Genomic DNA, 20215 nt, shown 5'->3' with positions numbered 1-20215 from the left:
CGTATTCCCATGTAGTTTTGCGTATGTGTGTGTGTGTGTGTGTGTTTACATACAATAAGGCTTCCTGCACACGAAGAAGACAGAGTCGTATTCGTGTTGCATCATCGAGTTGGGGTTTTGGGCGTATTTCGTCTTCACGCCCGTTTGCTCTTTCTGTAAATAAAAATAACTATATCAAAAAATGGTTTTAGATGACCCTTATTCGTTTTGAAAGACCTATCCAACGATACCCCACACTATTGGGACAAATAAAAAAAAAATCAAAACAAAAAAACTTTTTGTATGGGAGGTATGTACCTTAAAAAAAATATACTTTTCACCACACCAGCTCGGAAAGGCTTACTTTGCACTTCAAAAACGGATAGCAAAGTTGCACTTTGCTATCAGTAATTCAATTGCAAATTTTGAGTGGTTTTCTTATGTTTGCCGATAGAATTGACTTTTAAGGTGGTTCGCCTAGGTTACTCAAAACTTAACTCTCGCTAGATGGCACCACTTTTGCAAAATTTCAGATTTAATTTTTTTGTGAAATGGTCTTGGTATTTGTATACTTAAAAGTATGTTTCGCGCACTCTTTAAGTAAATATTGAACTATTAAAATAAACATTGAATACTTCATTGTGCAAAAACCACCTTTTTAATTCGACGGAGTGTTGCTGTCACGCTTTTTCCTACTATTACTCACACATGCAAACAGTGTTTCCGTGATCCTTGTAGTAGACAATTTCACACAACGTAAGTATGTTGCAATAGCGTAACGGTATGTTCGTGGAAATACGTGCAAGAGGATTGGGGTTCAAGACTGGTGCGAGTAGGTAATTTCTTTTTGTTTCTCCTTTGTGTTATTTTACCTTTAAACGAGCAATTATTAGATATATAATTATTTATTTATATATTTGGATGGTATCAGAAACGGCTCTAACGATTTCGATGAAATTTGCTATAAGGGGTTTGATCTCTTAGCTAGGTCTATGAGAAAACGCGCATTTTTGAGTTTTTATGTTTTGTAAGCTTTGGTCGGTCTCCCAGATATTCAATCTCCGCTTGGCAACTAATCCCAGAATTGGCATGCGCACTAGTTTTTACGAAAGCGACTGCCCTGACCTTCCAACCCAGAGAGTAAACTTATTTGGATTAGTCCGGTTTCCTCACATTGTTTTCTTTCACCGAAAAATAGGTATCGGTGTATAAATAGGTATCAAATGCTATTTCGTACAAAAGTTCGAAAAATCATTGGTACGAGCCGGGGTTAGAACCCGCGACCTCCGAATTGCTTTCCGCTAGGCCAGCAGCGCTTCCCCCACATACTCAGTGTTATCAGGTTTTTTAAAAATCAAAAACGATTACTTATGAAAGCAGAAGAATATAAATGATCGTATTAGATTTATAATTGTTACATATTTGCCGTAACTTATTTTTAAAATGTGTTTTTCAATTAAAAGACACGTCAAAATTGTTTACCTTATTTCTAATGCTAAAAAAACAAACTATAGTAATAATTGTGTTTTTCATTCATAGACAAAATCCATTATTTTTAACCACATGAAATTTTATACACTTCTTTTTAGGGTTCCGTACCCAAAGGGTAACGGGACCCTATTACTAAGACTTCGCTGTCCGTCCGTCCATCCGTCCGTCCGTCTGTCACCAGGCTGTATCTCACGAACCGTAATAGCTAGACAGTTGAAATTTTCACAGATGATGTATTTCTGTTGCCGCTATAACAACAAATACTAAAAACAGAATAAAATAAAGATTTGAATGAGGCTCCCATACAACAAACGTCATTTTTGACCAAAGTTAAGCAACGTAGGGAGTGGTCAGTACTTGGATGGGTGACCGTTTTTTTTTGCTTTTTTTTGGTTTTTTTTTTTTGCATTATGGCACGGAACCCTTCTTGCGCGAGTCCGACTCGCACTTGCCCGGTTTTTATTGCAGTGAGGATGTCCTGATTGTAAAAATCAGAGAGATTAGGAAGAGTATAATTTCTAATTATCTTTGTAAAAATAAAAGAATACGTGTAGCCCATACTTAATAATCGATTTATGATAATAAGAAAAATTAAATAAAAATAAAAAAACAATACGAAATTTAGGTGTAACAAAAATACAAAAAGTTATGTTCCAGCATACAATGACTGGGGATCGAACCGGGAATCTTCCGTTTGCAAGCAAAAAAGTGACTGTTTGCATAACACGCCATGATAGTTCTTAGCTAAGCTGACGAACTTCTCGCTTAGGTCAATTAACTACCTGTCAAATATCAGTGTCAACAAAATTGCACTAAACATGACGGCACTCCAAATTCGAGCCGTGGTCGGCCCGGCAACGTCGGAAATGGTATGGCAACGTCGCAAATGTATCTGTACACGACATTTGTGACACACACATACGTAAAATTGATGAAAAGTTAACTATGATTTTTGCATGATTTCTGTATGAAACATTGTTTTCCTGTTAATTTCGCGCAAACGAATATTCGAAAGAAGATAAATGCGGAAATATTTGTGTACTAATAATGTGTAGTTACTTAATGAGCTTTGATTGAATTTTGTATGAAAAGCGAACCACCTTAAATGATTATTTTGGATGATAAATATTGAATAACATTCATTTGGATTTGATTTGGTTTGATTTTATTTGATATTTTACATTTAATATTTGCTTCGGATTGGTGTGGTGAAAAATTTTCACTCGGGGGCAATTTTTTTTTAAACCTCGTGCTTTGAAACCCTCGCAACGGTCTAGATTCCATTTTTCGAACCACTCGCTACGCTCGTGGTTCAATTTTGGAATCTTTCGCTTGCTCGGGTATCAATATTAGCACGAGCGATTAAACAACAACTTTGCCCCCTTGTAAAACAAATAACTATTTTATTTTACCGTAATGTTCAGAGATCGGATAGGGTGAGCTGTTTACCTTATAATTTGACATGTCTTACGTCATATTACTAATGTTGCAATGCATGATTTATGTATCCATGCCAAATCGCAGCTTTCTAGCACTAACGATCACATAGCAAAGCCTCGGACAGACAGACAGACATGGCGACTATAAGGGTTTCTAGGTGACTACGAAACCCTAAAAAGTTATTATAACTGGATCGTAGTAAATTTCATCGAAATCGTTAGAGCCGTTTCCGAGATCCAAGAAATATATAAATATACAAGAATTGCTCGTAGGTATAAGATATAATATGTGACGTCCCACGGGTAAAGGTACCTTATGGCGGTTGGCGCTTACGCTATTATTAACGCCGCTCCAATATTATTGCGGCGCTATGCAACGTAAGCGCCAGCCGCCATAAGGTACCTTTTGCCGTGGAACGTCACATATAAGGTATAATCTTATACTCAGCAATAATTTACTTACCAAAATATCGAAGCCGATGTCTCTAATAATCTCGAGTAGAATGTCATATGGCGGCTCGATACTGCTCTCCGATGGCATGTCACTGCAACAAATGTTATTAAATTAAAATACAATAATATTTATCTGAAAAATTCCAAATAAAGATAAGTAATACAAAACTTACTTAAAATAAACAAAACTTAATACTAAAATGGGAAGTTGTTTGCAAGTCTATGGGCAAGTATATGCCTCGCAGTTCCATTGCTATATCATTACTTACATAAATATTATTGACATCAGTATTACTGACTTTATTAGCTGTAGTGATACAGTAGTGGCCCGAGGTTGAAACTACCGGGCTCTAAAATGGCGTATATCCTCTCTATAAACTTTAACACTATTACTGACATTATTATTGATATTACCTTTAATGATACAGTAGTGGTCCGAGGTTGATCCAATCCGCCGGGTTCTAGAATGGCGTATATCCTCTCTATGAACTCTATCACGTTGGGCGCGCAGTCTAAGAAGGAACAAGACGCCACGCAGTTCCATTGCTGATATCAATATTATTGACATCAATATTATTAGCTGTAATGATACAGTAGTATATCTTCTCTATAAACTCTATCCCTATTACTGACATTATTATTGACATTACCTGTAGTGATACAGTAGTGGTCCGAGATTGATCCAGAAACCACCGGGCTCTAGAATGGCGTATATCCTCTCTATAAACTAACAGTATTACTGACATTATTATTGACATTACCTGTAGTGATACAGTAATGGTCTGAGGTTGATCCAGAAACCACCGGGCTCTAGAATGGCGTATATCCTCTCTATAAACTATCAGTATTACTGACATTATTATTGACATTATTACCTGTAATGATACAGTAGTGGTCCGAGGTTGATCCAGAAGCCACCTGGCTCTAGAATGGCGTATATCCTCTCTATGAACTCTATCACGTTGGGCGCGCAGTCTATGAAGAAACAAGACGCTACGCAGTTCCATTGCTCAGCTTCCGTGTACACCTGGCAAAAATAGTTAAAAATCAGTAAATAATTTTCATTTTAAAACCCAGCTCAATGGGGTTGGCAACTGTCAAAGGTTTGCATAGATGGCGCCATCATAGCTTGCCCCTTTTTCTATGAGATTTGTGTTAAAGGGCTGGCATCTAGGGTATTAAAATTTGACACAATTCTAGGGATTGACGGCAAGCTAGGAGGGCTAACCTTGAGAAAGTTTCCAACGGTCATGGAAAAGTGGTGATTCGGCTGGTCACCACCAGGCCTCACGTCAGGGAATGTGACCCTTTGTAGTTGATGCTCGCAGGTCACATTATTGGCATATTGAACACGGTCGCCATGTAAATAATGAGTTGACAGTACTAACCTTGAGAAAATCCCCAGCGGTCATGGAAAAGTGGTGATTCGGCCGGTCACCGCCAGGCCTCACGTCAGGGAAGGTGACCCCTTGTAGTTGATGCTCGTAGATCACATTATTGGCGTATTGAACACGGTCGCCATGTAAATATGAAGGCAGAACTAACCTTGAGAAAATCTCCAGCGGTCATGGAAAAGTGGTGATTCGGTCGGTCACCGCCAGGCCTCACGTCAGGGAAGGTGACACCTTGTAGTTGATGCTCGCAGGTCACATTATTCACGTATTGGTGAAGCCACGGGTGGACCGTGTATTTATTCGCCTGAAGCAAGAATCTTTATGAATTATTGAATATTTTAAAAGGGTATATATGTTTTGACTATTCGGCAATAGTTAAAAAGGTATAAACAATAGAAAGAGGTAAAAAAATAGTTTTAACATGAGCTACACTAATGTCTAATATAAAATATACTTTATATTAGACATTAGTGTAGCTTGTAGTTTTAACATGAGCTACACTAATGTCTAATATAAAGTATATTTTATATTAGACATTAGTGTAGCTCATGTTAAAACTATTTTTTTTTAAAGCATTGAATGTCAGACAATGCTTTAGTCCGTTAGCGCGATATATAAATAGATGAAAATCGGAGTTTTAAAGAAAGCCAAAATGGCTGCCTAACCTATACTGCCTACAGTCATGTGAACTTTGCTTCAGTGGTTGTGAACGCCACACATATACCGTGTGTGGCCTGTAATATGAGCAAAAAATTAAACTGTAGGCTGTACTCCTCATACTCACCAACATTCGTTCAGCGACTTTTAAAAATTAATGGCTCTGTGAACTGTAGACCTCGCGAGCATATAGCATATTAGGACCGTGGACGATGACAGCGCCACACAGCGGTTTGATCAATCAACAATACGAAAAATTTAATTTATTAAAAAATACACAAAAAGTTATGTCTTAACTGGGGATCGAACCCAGACTTTCTGTGTGCAAACAAAAAAAGCGAATGTTTGCAAAATGCGCCATGAATCCATGATAGTTCTTAGCCTCGGAGTAATTAACAATGGAGCCGCCATTAACAGGCGTTCCCCTCTGTCGGAAATAGGCGGCCAATGGTCAACCACATGTCAACCATATGTATGGACTGACGTTTATCTGACACGACGTACCTATACATTTGATGTGCCCCTCCCCCGCAAAAAACGGCAGACTATTTTGTACCGAAAATTTTAGACATGGCGTCTCCGTTGGTTATATCCTCTAAGTTCTTAGCTAAGTTGACGAAATTCGGCTAGCGGTTCTCGAGTATAAACTAAATATCTAAATACCGCCTAAATCAGCAATACAATTTTTCTGCATTTTTGCCATTTACTATGTAAATATGTCTCAAAAAGAAAATACTCTTATGATATCGATACGGCTATTTGTTTAAGCGCGAAGTATCACGACTCCTCCAGTTTTGAATATTTCCAAAAACCGGATCGGAAAAAAAAATAATTATTACTCATACAATCTGGTCACAAATTTTCACGAGAATCGGTTGAGAATTGTGACCTGTAGAGGAGAACATCCGGACATACAAAAGCAAAATGCCCGAGTCAAAACGTAGACCTTCGCTAATTTAAGTGTCACCTTTTGAGGAGTACAATCTATGCTTTAATTATTTGCTCGTGTTACAGGCCACACCCGGTAAAACCTCACCTCAGGGCACCGGTTGAGTATGCAGTTGCTCGCAAACAGCATGAAGAGTGAGAACTCGTTCCCCTGGCAGCTGTAGCCTCGGGCCGCGATCTCCCACGCGTTGTGACCAGTCCGGCACACGAAAAGCACTTCGATCCTTGTCCATACAGCTATATACTCTGTGTCAGTGGTAGTGAACGCCACACGCATATAAAAGCTTACCTCAGGGCACCGGTTGAGAATGAAGTTGCTCGCAAACAGCGAACTCATTCCCCTGGCAGCTGTAGCCTCGGGCTGCGATCTCCCGTGGGAGGTGACCAGTCCGGCACACGAAAAGCACTTTATCCTTGTCCATACAGCTATATACTCTGTGTCAGTGGTTGTGAACGCCACACATATAATATCTCACCTCGGGGCACCGGTTGAGTATGAAGTTGCTCGCAAACAGCATGAAGAGCTAGAACTCGTTCCCCTGGCGGCTGTAGCCTCGGGCCGCGATCTCCCACGCGTTGTGACCAGTCCGGCACACTTCGATCCTTGTCCATACAGCTATATACTGTCTCAGTGGTTGTGAACGCCACACATATAATATCTCACCTCAGGGCACCGGTTGAGTATGAAGTTGCTCGCAAACAGCATGAAGAGTGAGAACTCGTTGCCCTGGCAGCTGTAGCCTCGGGCTGCGATCTCCCACGCGTTGTGACCAGTCCGGCACACTTCGATCCTTGTACGTGCAGCTATATACTCTGTGTCAGTGGTTGTGAACGCTACACATATAATATCTCACCTCAGGGCACCGGTTGAGTATGAAGTTGCTCGCAAACAGCATGAAGAGTGAGAACTCGTTGCCCTGGCAGCTGTAGCCTCGAGCTGCGATCTCCCACGCGAGGCGGCCGAGCCCAGCGCCAGGGACTAGGACTTTGATGCGGCTGCGTTCACTGAAAACAATAATACTAATCAACATCATAATAATAATAATAAATAGCTTGTGGCGAGCTGTTGGGGAGTAACGACCCCACGGACCCGAGTGCTCCCGAGAGTCGGTCAGGGTCTCCGTCTCCGGCGTGTCTTCGTCGGTCGGAGTGGAACCCAAGGGGACCCGCAGGACTCTCAGCTCTGGCTTGCCTTAATTGGCCGTCCAGAGAGGAGTCGCTAGAGCTATATGCTCCAGGGGTGGAAGTGAAAGATGCATAAGACGCGAGTTGGCACAGTGGCTGGTAACAGCCACTGGGTAGAAAGCGGCGCACACCTCTCGACACCCCTGAGCCGCTCACACCGATGTTGCCCCTGGTCGTCTTCACGACGGCAGTTTCAGGGGCCCATCTAGTCAGCGGCAAGTCACCACCTGCCTCGATAACGTGTGTTAGCATTGTTATGGCAGGTGTCCGAACTCTTTACAATAGCCCAGTCTCATAGTCCACCCAAACTTCAATCCATAGACCGGTATACTATTCACTTTTGCTACAATAGTCCCAATGCCTGCTGAGACCGGTTCATGGGTGTCTATTGTTGCACCTGTGAACGGGTTCCAGCAGGCGTTCTACATGACATTAAAGCTCTCCAAGGGGCCTCTACGTGTTGGATCTGTGTCCCCACGCAAGCCTATCAAAAAACCGGGATTATAGGCCCGTGATATCGAAGGAGATACAAATAATAATAAAAATATAGGCGTTCCACATGACATCAAATCTCTCCAAAAGGCCTCTACGTGTTGGATCTATATCCCCACGCACACCTTATAAATGACCGGGCTCGGAAGACCCGAGTTTCAAAACGGAGATACGCATAAATATATAACCCCTGAGCCGCTCACACGTACCGACACTGGTAAATCTTTACTTTATGGACCGTCGATTTTTGGGGTGGGGAGGGGGGGGAGGGGTTAGGGGGGGGAGAGGGCTACCCCATAGTCCAACCCCCATGGCGCGGAACCCCATGGTTATGGAGATATCCATGGTTAAAGTTTGTATGGAATTACTATGAAATAAGGGATTACAGCAAAATTTGAAGGGGGAGGGGGTGAGGGGTGAGGGGGGGCGCGCCTTGAGATTTTGGAGACCATAAAATTTCGTGACCTTGAGATTTTGGTGACCTTGAGGATGGTGGTGTGGTATAAAAAGTAATATAAATTAACACAAAACGGCACCTATCGACATCTGCTATGACATTTCTCCTTTATTTCATAGTAATTTCATACAAACTTTAACCATGGATATCTCCATAACCATGGGGTTCCGCGCCATGGGGGTTGGACTAGGGGGTAGCCCTTTGCACCCTCTACCCCCCCATACCCAACACACCCTCCAAATCGACGGTCCATAAAGTAAAGATTAGCCCCGACACTACCTGAATGTATTAAATATGTACCTGTATTCATCCAGAATACTACCTAATTAAATGCCTACATATATTCGTCCAGTGGGAACCTCTCTTCCATCTCCTCTAATATGGGCTTGTGTATGGGCTCCAGTCGCGGACTATGTTCTTCAGTACCGACACTACCCGAATGTATTAAACATATACGTACCTGTATTCATCCAGAATACTACCTGATTAAATGCCTACCTGTATTCGTCGAGTGGGAACCTCTCCTCCATCTCCTCTAATATGGGCTTGTAGCACTGATCGCGCTCCGCGGCGCCGAGCGCGCTCCAGTCACGGACTATGTTCTTCAGGACTGACACTACCTGTAAGAGAGAGAAGTTTATATAATTCGGTAGATGGCGCTGTACTAATATTGACATTCAAAATTCATCTCTGAAAAATTAGATTTAACCCTATTCCTATTATCAGTCAATATGATGTTTTATTCGCAGTTGTTGTAGTTGCAGCCGAAACTGTCTGTATGTATGTCAGTCCGTCCATGACGTCCATCCACTCATGCAAGTTGTAATCAATCATCATCATACCTTGTCAACGTCGTGCTGCATCTTATGCTGCTTGTGCGAGCTAATCTCACAGTTGTTGTAGTTGCAGCCGAAACTCTCCGCGCCGTTGCTCCCGTTGTCCGTCGTCGTGTGGTCCACGTTCTCAAACATTGTGTCCACGTCCTGTTGAAAAATTAACAAATTTTTTTTTTCTTAAACCCTACTCTGTATGCCAAAATAGTACATTAAGATACTAGTGCGAAAAGTGGGAAACTCGTGTAGATTTAAAACACTCCCTTCTATTATAATTTTATAGTTCGTTTTTTAGCATTAAGCAATCTTGACATGTCTTTTAATTTAAAAACGGTTTTTAAAAATCAGTAACTATTACTTATGAAAGCAGAACAAAATAAATGATCGTATTAGATTCATAGTTGTTACATATTTGCCGTGACTTATTTTTAAAACGTGTTTTTCATTTAAAAGACACATTAAGAATGTTTACCTTTTTTCTAATGCTAAAAAAAAGAACTATAAAGCCAATCTTACCTTAGGTAACAAATTACCTTGATAATTAGATGTACCACACTGTTGTTGATGTCCAGACACTTCTTAAACTTGGAGAGGTAGGCCTTGTATTTCTCGAGCCGGCGCTGATGCGTGGACGGCAGTTTGGCGATCATCTTTAACTTTTGTAATGTTGTATCCCTACCCTTATTGACGACTGATTTCAGTAAAGCATTCGATACAGTAAACAAGTGCTATTACTGGATAAACTTCCAAGATGTAGCATTGGTGACCCATTGCGTTGGTTCAGATCGTATCTAATGGACCGTTAACTGTCTGTAGCTAATGGGAAGCAGTGAATGCCATTTTTTCCTCGTCAGGTGTATCGTGTACCTCAAGGATCTCATTTAGGCCCCCTGCTCTTTTTAATTTCTATAAACGACATAGTCAACTATAGGAATTTTGAGGCCTATCTTAGCTTAGAAAACGAAATTACCTTGATAATTAGATGTACCACACTGTTGTTGATGTCCAGACACTTCTTAAACTTGGAGAGGTAAGACTTGTATTTCTCGAGCCGCCGCTGGTGCGTGGACGGCAGTTTGGCGATCATCTTTAACTTTTGTAATGTTGTATCCCTACCCTTATTGACGACTGATTTCAGTAAAGCATTCGATACAGTAAACACGTGCTATTACTGGATAAACTTCCAAGATGTAGCATTGGTGACCCATTGCGTTGGTTCAGATCGTATCTAATGGACCGTTAACTGTCTGTGGCTAATGGGAAGCAGTGAATGCCATTTTTTCCTCGTCAGGTGTATCGTGTACCTCAAGGATCTCATTTAGGCCCCCTGCTCTTTTTAATTTCTATAAACGACATAGTCAACTATAGGAATTCTGAGGCCTATCTTAGCTTAGAAAATGAAATTACCTTGATAATTAGATGTACCACACTGTTGTTGATGTCCAGACATTTCTTAAACTTGGAGAGGTAAGACTTGTATTTCTCGAGCCGCCGCTGGTGCGTGGACGGCAGTTTGGCGATCATCTTCTCCGACTTCTGTATTCTGTCGAGACTGCATAGCCTGTAAATAAATTTGAAATTTGGGTAAATCAACTTTTTCTTGTCACTTGTTGCCATAGTTATGGTCGCCTGGGTCGCTATTACATCCTTGGTCTGGGTCACTATTACATTTAAAATAACCAAAATTTTGTATGGCAGTTATAAGCCCTATTCATAATGAGTCACCTTCTAAGCAAATCAGTGGAATGTAGGATACGCTTTATTTTAACAAACTATGCTAGTATTATCAATTTATCACCTGGCTGATGGGACAGAATATAAAAAAAAAGATAATGCACCCATTTACTAAATTACTTTTCAATTTGTGTTTTTCAACTTTATTACTCAGCATAATTATGCAACTATAAAAGGCGGGCTAAATCCCACACGGCATTCTCTACCACTCAACCTGTATGCCAAACACAGTCGGTGCAGGGTATGTAAAAAATAAAAAATTAAAATAGGTACTTAAATTGATTTAGGTTTTATATCAAAAGTTTTATTTTAGGTGTAAACTTTTATGGCCAACTGTATTTGTCTTTCAAGACTTCTCGTTGAATTTATAACAACCTCAGAGCAGTCAGAACCAGTCAGAACCCCTCAAAATTGCGTTGTTGTATGTATCACCTTTGGACTCAGTGGCAGATTACCCTTAAGACCCAGTAGCCTCAGGCGGCAGTCTATGTGGTGGGTCCTGCCTAGGGTTGCCAACCGTACTATATTATATAGTATTGTACTATATTTTGGCTCTCTGTACTATATACTTTTGGAAAAATATATAGTACGCTAAAATACTATATTTCCGATTAAACATATATTGGAGCATTCCACGGGCTGTCCCGTACAAACGCATTGTATTTCCTGTGTTGCGACTTTTCTCGGCATTTAAAGCAGGCGATTATTTTTCTGTGCATATTTTTGACCATTTGTCATAGAAAAAGAAACTCTTATACCTTTAGATCTTCAGAAACTTCGCGTTTGTACGGGACAACGGTAGACAATTTCATGGAATGCTCCTATTACACTCATATTTAGTATTTTATCTAAAAGTACTATATTTTTTTTAAATGTACTATATTTTAGACGCCTTATTCTGGAAAATACTATATTCCACCAAAAAAAAGTTGGCAACCCTAGTCCTGCCTGAGAAAGGGGCAACTAGGAAGTACTTACTACATGGCCTGGGGCCAAGGGCGGTAAAGACTGCAAATCCGCCACTGTTTGGACTTCATCAGATCAGCTTGATCGCTGACCAGCCTTTCATAAGAATGCCAAATACGAGTTCTCCTAATGTCATTGACGGTCTTTCAATATCTGTGTAAGTAATGTATATTAAATCTGATATCATATTTGTCGGGCCATATGAATTTGTTATTGTACAAGATATCAATGCAGCTACATAATATCATCACCCACACTGTTAACTGTCCATCGGTGGACCTTATGCCTTTTGTAATAAGGTTCACCAATGGACAGTTAGGAGTGTTGCTGTTTGTACAAAATTAAATAGAAATAACTAGAGATGCACCGGATATTCGGTTACTATCCGGTATCCGGCCTATCCGGCCCTTATTTCACTATCCGGCCGGATACCGGGAAGTGTCCTACTATTCGGCCGGATACTGGATAGTAACTGCTTGATTTCGGAATAAACAAAATGGTTTTAAGAAACAGTCAGATCAAAATCGTACTCGTTTATAATTTTAAAACAATTTAAAAATTCCACATACTTGCACGCGCACTCATTTCGAACCTAGAAATGAGTCCGCGCGAATGCGCATGCACCTAATATAAACAGGTTTGTAGATAACAAAATGCATTTGTTTGTTTTTATCTAAATTGATTAGGCAATCAGGATGATGCAACATGGGTCTAATTATAGAAATGTAGTTTATCAAATAATTGCATTAATGTATGCACCAAACACCTAGAGTCTAGACTATTAATTTGTTAACCTAGCTTTGCATGGGTTAACAAATACACCTAAACCTTCGTCATGAATCACTCTGTTGATAGGTGAAAACCGCATAAAAATCTGTTCAGTAGTTTTGGGTTTATCACGAACATACGAACAGACAGACGCGGGGGGGGACTTTGTTTTATAAGGTGTAGTGATTAGAGCATTATTTAGACTATAACATTCTCTGGCTGAATAATTTGAATCTAAACAAATTTTGTAATTAAAAAAAAGAAAGTCTATAATAAGGGCACTTATACGTATTATGTACTAGTAATACCTACAAATTAAAATAAAAACAGCACATTGCACTTTGTTACTGTTAGTGTGCTTTTAAAAAGTAATAAATAAAGGGGTGGAGTGGTGTGATGACCTCCCCGAGCGGGAGACAGGGGGAAGTTTGGGTGGGCTTCGGCCCGCCCAAAGGTCCGTCTGTCACCCCCGGTCCACCCTGGGCAACGTCACTAGCGACTGGCATTCGTGCCTCTTTCTAGTGGCGGCTAACATCCACACTGGTGTTGTCAGTAGGTGTAGGTTACTACTGACGACCTATACATAACCTGCCTGTGCTAGGACCTGCACAGTTGAGCGCCGTACGCAAGGATGACGGGATCCTGGGGATTGAGCCATTGCCAACCCGCGTGGCAACACGTCTGCTTCGGCCCTAATTTCGGGCAAAACGGTGGCCCGGGCTACTAGCCACAGTCCGGGAAATGGTCTAGTGAGGAACCGTAGGTGGGCTCACGGCGAGAAGTGAGAGGGCCGCAGAGGCAGTTTCGGCTGCTGATGCGGTGGTGAAAGGCCATGCTGACGAAGTGCGTTTAGGTGAATCGGGCGGAGGGCGTCTGACCTGGACGACCCGACGCCCCACCTTCACACATTTCCGATGTCGCGCAACTAGCCAACTTCTCACTTCTATACCCGAGTCGGTGTCCTAACGACTGAAAGCACCTTTTATATGTGTGAGTAGGCGTTCCCAAAGGTGTGGGCCCTTGTAGGGTGGGAGCCGATGAGGATGAAGCAAATCGTTACGCACTATGGATACCAGGTCGAACGAAAACCCCCAAGCTGATCCAGCAGCGTCCATCGCTAATGGTGAAGCCACACAGGCGAGACAAGCTGTTCCTGTGACAGTGCGTCAGACCGGAAACCCAGCCTGTCCGCAACCCAGTTCATCTGGGGTGCAGACCGGCCCAAACCCCTTCCAGGACTGGCAGGTAGTGGACCGTAGGTCCAAGAAGCGACCCCCTGCTGGGAAGCCTCACCCTGCCAGACCTGTGAATCCTTCTTCTAACCCACCCCCCCCTGTTAAATGTCAAGGTGGGGTGGCTAAGAAGAAGAAGAAGAACAAGAACCAGAGGCGTGCAGCTCGCCTAGCGCGAGAGCAGCAGCTGGGCAACACACCAACACCGACACACTCTGCAACCGGTGTGGGTGTGCAGGCTTCCCAGAAGCCGGCACCCAAACCGGCGCCGAACAAGCAGGCTGCTGCTGCCAGGCCTCCGCCGAAGGGAACAGGTTCCACCCTACCCCCTAAGGCTGGAACGTCGGGCGGCAGCCCTACGGGTTCGACCGCAGATCCACCCAAACGACGACCTGGTAAGCTCGCACGAGCCGCTGCTAAAAGGATGCGAGACGAGTCCTTCTCCCCGCAAGGAGATAACAAAAAGCAGCGACTAGTGAGCCCAAGCCAACCGTTGTCGTATGCACAAGCAGCGGTATCCGACCTGACAATCGTCATCACTGACGCGAAGTCGGGGAAGATAACCGCTGACCACTCCAACGCCATCCTCCGCGGGTTGCACCAAGCAATCGTGGAGGAGGCTAGGAGAAACCTCCCAGGAGCCAGGCCACCCAAATTCAAGGGCAAGCCCATCTTCGCTGAGGGGCAGCTGAGGGTCTTCGCAGAAGACGAATACTCGGCCGCCTGGTCTCAGCGATGTGTCCAGGCCCTAACCTTGCCAGATATCTCCCTTAAGGCGGTACGCCAGTCGGAGATGGCAAGGAGAATTAAGTGCGGGCTCCTGATACCGAACATCAACAACTCGTCCTGGGAAGACGTCCGTCAGGCAGCTGACGGACTAAGGTACCAGAACGAATGGGCCAAGGTTGGATCTTGGTCCATTATACAAATACTGCGGCAAGACCAGGGGTGGTTTGTCGAGTTTACAATCCCCGAAGACCTCGTCCCCGCCTTCATGGAGAGGGGGAGATCCCTGAACTGTGGGGTGGGCAATGTCTACCTCAGGTTCAGGGGTCCCGGAGGCAAATACCTGGACCAGCCTCCCACCCTGCAAGGTTCCACCCTAAAGGTAACGGGAGCACAGGTCCCCACTGAACAAGCCGCGGGCACCTCCGAGCAGAGCAAGTCTGTCTCCGGGGAGAAAGTTGCCCCCCTGCATCTACCCAAGCCGACGATACCCGAACTCTCGGAAGATGAGCTACTTGGCACTGGTGAGGGACCAGCCGGGACATCATCCGAGGGTGAGGACTTGTCGGCTTGGATAGAGTCGGGGTTGGCTGACATGTTTAAGGAGGGAGGGGAGATGCAAGATGCTGCCCCCACCACCGACAACATGGACACTAACTAGTGTCATCCAAGCAAACCTCCAGCACAGCGTGGCCGCTACGGCCCAGCTCAGACGCTGCCTGGTAGGTTTGCCAACAGCCATTGCCCTCCTACAAGAACCATGGGCGGGCAATGGATACATACGCGGGCTGTCCGACACTAAAGGTAAGCTCTACTACTCCACGGTACATGCCGTCCCTAGGGCATGCATCCTAACTACTAACAATATTATTGCACAACCGCTCACTGAATTCTGTTCCAGAGACCTGTGTGCGATTAAACTACAAGTTCCACTGCCAACAGGCTGTCGCGACCTAGTCCTTGCCTCGGTGTACATGCCCGGAGAGGACGAGCCACCGCCTGCCGAACTACTACGACTGGTCAACCACTGCGAGAGATCAGGCCTCGCAATAATCATCGGGGCCGACTCCAACGCACACCACCCGCTGTGGGGAATGGAGACCAGCAACAACAGGGGTAAGACACTTGTTGAATATCTTGTGACTACTAATCTAAACATTCTAAATATAGGCGCTGAACCAACATTTGTAAACAAACGATGCAGAACGATTATCGACCTGACTCTGGCTTCGGAGGAGGTCAGTGAACTAATTATGGGATGGCATGTCTCCCAGGAGGCCTCCTGCTCAGACCATAGATGGATTCGCTTCAATCTACTAGCATCTAGAGACACACCAACCGCCCGGAGGAATCCCAGGAAAACGGACCGAGCCACTTTTAGGAAGGTCCTAGGGGAAAGCCTTGACCGGCTTCCACCGAGGGATGACCTTCGGGAACCGGCTCAGATAGAACAGCAGGTAAATATCTTAACTGATACCCTCGTAGACAGCTACCACAAGGCGTGCCCCTTAAAACCACCGGCAAGGTCTGCCATAAAGGGTCACCAGTGGTGGGGCCCTGAACTGGAGAGACTCCGGGGGAAAACCAGAAGACTCTTCAACAGGGCCATGAACACAACGGCTGAGGTGGACTGGGATAACTACTACGAAGCCAAGGCCAGGTACAAAAAAAGATTGCGGTACTGGAGATCCCTGTCATGGAGGAACTTCTGCAGCAGCATTGAAACACTTGACCACGCCAACCGGGTAAGGAAAACCTTAGCGCACAAGCCCACATCACAATTGGGCTCACTGCGTAAACCCGATGGCACATACACATCTACCCCTGCAGAGACCCAACGCCTTCTCCTGGTAACTCACTTCCCAGGATGCGTAAGTCTCGCCGATGCAGATCAGCAGGACGAGGAATACAGTACAACGGACAACAACTGGCAAATGGCGCATAGAGTCGTCACCGCTGAGAAACTCAGGTGGGCCATAGACAGCTTCCATCCCTTCAAGGCAGCTGGTCCGGATGGGATCTTCCCCGCTCTCCTACAGTGGGGTCTAGGACTCATCCAGGAAACCCTGACTGATATCATGGCAGCCTGCCTAGCCTGGGGGTACGTGCCCAGGAGATGGAGAGATGTGAATGTGGTATTCATACCTAAACCAGGTAAGAACGACTACACAGCTGCCAAATCCTTTAGGCCCATCAGTCTCACATCATTCCTGCTGAAAACCTTGGAAAAACTGTGCGACAGGGACCTGAGGGACCGAGCGCTAAAGAACATACCGATGCACAACAACCAGCACGCGTACAGCTCAGGTAAATCTACGGAGTCGGCTCTACACATGGTCGTAAGCCGCATTGAGAGAGCCATCCATGGCAAAGAAATGTGCCTCGGCACTTTCATTGACATAGAGGGCGCTTTCGACAAGACTCACTTTTCCAGTATAGGGAACGCCTTGGAAAGCCACGGCGCTGAACCCGGACTAATAAAGTGGATCATGAACATGCTAAATCAAAGGACAATAAGGTATGTAGGTGAACCGCAGGCCGTAGCGGCGGTGCGAGGATGCCCTCAAGGGGGAGTTCTGTCACCTCTGTTATGGAACCTAGTAGTCAACAACCTCATAACCAAACTGAACAAGGAACACTTCTACACAATAGGCTACGCTGATGATCTGGCAATATTAATATCAGGGAAATTTGCCAGTACAGTATGCGACCTCACCCAGGCAGCTCTTCGGATCGTGGAACGCTGGTGTAGAGAATTTGACCTATCAGTTAACCCCACCAAAACAGAAATGGTAATGTTCACCAATAAAAGGGTACTTGGCAACTTTACCAGACCAACACTTTTCCAGACTGAGCTACAGCTGACCGATGAAGTTAAGTACTTAGGGCTGACTCTCGACAGTAAACTCAACTGGAACAATCACATCAACAAACGCATAGACAAGGCGGGAGTAATCTTCTGGCAGTGCAGAAGGATGATTGGTAAGAGGTGGGGACTTAACCCGAAAATTACCCTCTGGCTCTATAAGACCATAATCCGCCCCCTACTCTGTTACGGTGCTCTGGTTTGGTGGCCAAGAACAAACCTAGGCAACGTACGAGACAAGCTACAAAGACTCCAGAGGCTCGCATGCGCGGCCACCACTGGCTGCACGAGGTCCACTCCGACTGCAGCCATGGAGGTCATGCTAAACCTTTCACCGCTGCACTTACACATACAACAAGAGGCCAGTCTCTCAGCGGTAAGGTTACGAACCCTCAATATATGGTCTAACACCACAGGAGCTCTTCACACAACATGCCTGGAAAAGTTATACAGCGAGTTTCCGGTGCTCATGGCGGGTACGGATCGAACTCACAAACAAGCCATTTTTGACAAAAGGTACAAAATACAATTATTTGAGGACGACAACTGCGAAGGACTCAATCCCCGGGAGCTGAGAATCTTCACTGATGGGTCCAAAACAGACAGCGGATCAGGCTCTGGAACCTTCTCAGAAGACCTGAACATGTCAATCACCACTCCGCTAGGAGCCCATAACTCGGTATTCCAGGCTGAGTGCATGGGCATTATTAACGCGGCGGCTGCCATCACTGCAAGGAAGGTAGTAGGATCCTCCATCCGCATACTCTCCGACAGTAGAGCAGTCTTAATGGCCCTAAAAAGCCATATAATCACATCCAAACTTATACACGAATGCCACGAACGACTAATGGAGGTATGTCAGAACAATAAGATCACCTTACAATGGATCAAAGGACACAGTGGATCCCGAGGCAACGACGCCGCGGACGAGCTCGCCAGACAAGGATCGGGTGCGGGGCCTATTGGCCCGGAACCGATCCTCCCGATACCGTTTAGTAAGGTACGCTCAATGCTGCTGGCACGTACAGGGAAACTACACACAGAACACTGGCTGAACCAAGCTGGATGCAGACAGGCCAAGCAAGCCATGCCTAGCATGAACGGTAAGCTCACAAGGACGCTCCTTCAACTAGGAAAGGTTCGACTGAGTATGGTAACCAGTGTCATAACAGGTCATGGACTTTTTAACAAACATCTTTTTATAACAGGTGTCACAGACAGTCCCCTATGCCGTGGGTGCATGGAGAAAGAAGAAACAGCCTCTCACGTGGTGCTGGAGTGCAGCGGATTGGCCCCATACAGGGCAAAACATCTCGGATCCCCGAGAGACCTCCCCGAGGTCCTACTCAACATCAAAGGTCTGATAGGATTCCTCGAGGAGCTGGGCTGGCAAGACTAGCCCACCCCATATCACGCAAAATAGGCGCAAGACGTCGAGTTGCGGAAAATCGCCCGTACTACAATACAATACAAAAAGTAATAAATAAAAAAAAACCAAAGGAAAATATTTTTTATCTATGATTCTTGAGTATTGCTTCATATTGTGACAGAATTTACAATGTACATACTTACGTTAAAAATGCGTTGCACGACGAACAAATCATAAAATGTAAATAAATAGTTAATAACATACACACAACAAATCTAATTAGATTTAAATAAGACACACCTACAAAAATAACACTCCTTATAAAAGATAAAAAAAAAACACAACAGCAACATCGTTTAATATACCTATCTTTAACAGCATTCGATTAACAAGAACAATACATTATTTATTCAACATATTAGACTCATTTACCTATTAAACAACCAACACACGGATAATTGGCCTTGAGAAGCAAACACGAACCATAGCATCAAGGATGCAGGGCCACCGGTCCACACGTGCAAGCGACGTAAACAAACCTTTTGTTACACCTAACCAGGCTAATTTAATCGTCACCCACTTACAACAAAGAACTGTTGCCAAGCGGAAATTTAACGTCTTCGAGAAGAAAAACGCGCCGGAAAACTTAAAAAAAAAGTAAAAAATCATGTCATAGGGTAGATCAAAGTTTTTTTTTAAAGGATTTACTTACTTATAATATTTAAAAGCGGTCACAACCGCGCGAAAGTGGGCTCGCTCCTTCGCCTCGTCTATTTCGTCTGCTGCGGTGTTTGAAGACATTTTTCTAGCTTTTATAGGGCGCTTGTATAAAAATAAGGCGTTGGTTCAGCTAGAGGTGATATCAATCACCGTAATTAGTTAGAAATAGAATGAAAATTCTTGATGTTCTTCCTTCCTTCGGCCGTCACCTCGTCCCGCCTGCCGCCTGCGCTGCGCCCCGCCCGATCGTAAACTGTCAGCTGTCACTGTCAGTGTCAACGTTCCGTTAGGCGTTTTTTACCACTGGTGATTTCAGTTGTAACACTTGTAACTGTTATAACTCTTAATGTTGGCTACAATGATTTTATATACTCAAAAATCTGAAACAATAAAAAAATATATGGAATTTCAGTTGACCAACGTAAGTGTATGTGAATAAATGATAAGAATCCCATTTTAAATATTTAATAGTGCCCAATGTTCACACAGGTAAACCTTTTAATATT

The 20215-nt window shown here is 44.0% G+C and overlaps 2 protein-coding genes across 2 annotated transcripts; one reads left to right on the top strand and one right to left on the bottom strand.

Annotated features, from left to right (window-relative positions):
• LOC134676965 (carnosine N-methyltransferase) lies at positions 1–19959 on the bottom strand. The gene is made up of 9 exons (XM_063535344.1): positions 19702–19959; positions 10736–10889; positions 9338–9478; positions 8994–9115; positions 7216–7366; positions 4908–5060; positions 4238–4389; positions 3373–3454; positions 1–153 (listed from the first exon to the last, which is right to left on the bottom strand). Exons 1-9 carry the CDS (start codon positions 19788–19790, stop codon positions 46–48), a joined length of 1152 nt encoding a protein of 383 aa, XP_063391414.1. The 5' UTR covers positions 19791–19959; the 3' UTR covers positions 1–45.
• Positions 15305–19086, top strand: LOC134676964 (uncharacterized). The gene is made up of 2 exons (XM_063535341.1): positions 15305–15870; positions 18829–19086. The coding sequence occupies exons 1-2, from the start codon at positions 15378–15380 to the stop codon at positions 19017–19019; spliced, it is 684 nt and encodes a 227-aa protein (XP_063391411.1). The 5' UTR covers positions 15305–15377; the 3' UTR covers positions 19020–19086.
• Positions 19960–20215: the final 256 nt, after the last annotated feature.

Source organism: Cydia fagiglandana, chromosome 25 (assembly GCF_963556715.1).
Source record: "Cydia fagiglandana chromosome 25, ilCydFagi1.1, whole genome shotgun sequence".
Classification (NCBI taxonomy): Eukaryota; Metazoa; Arthropoda; class Insecta; order Lepidoptera; family Tortricidae; genus Cydia; species Cydia fagiglandana.
This window is presented reverse-complemented; position numbering and strand designations above follow the sequence as displayed.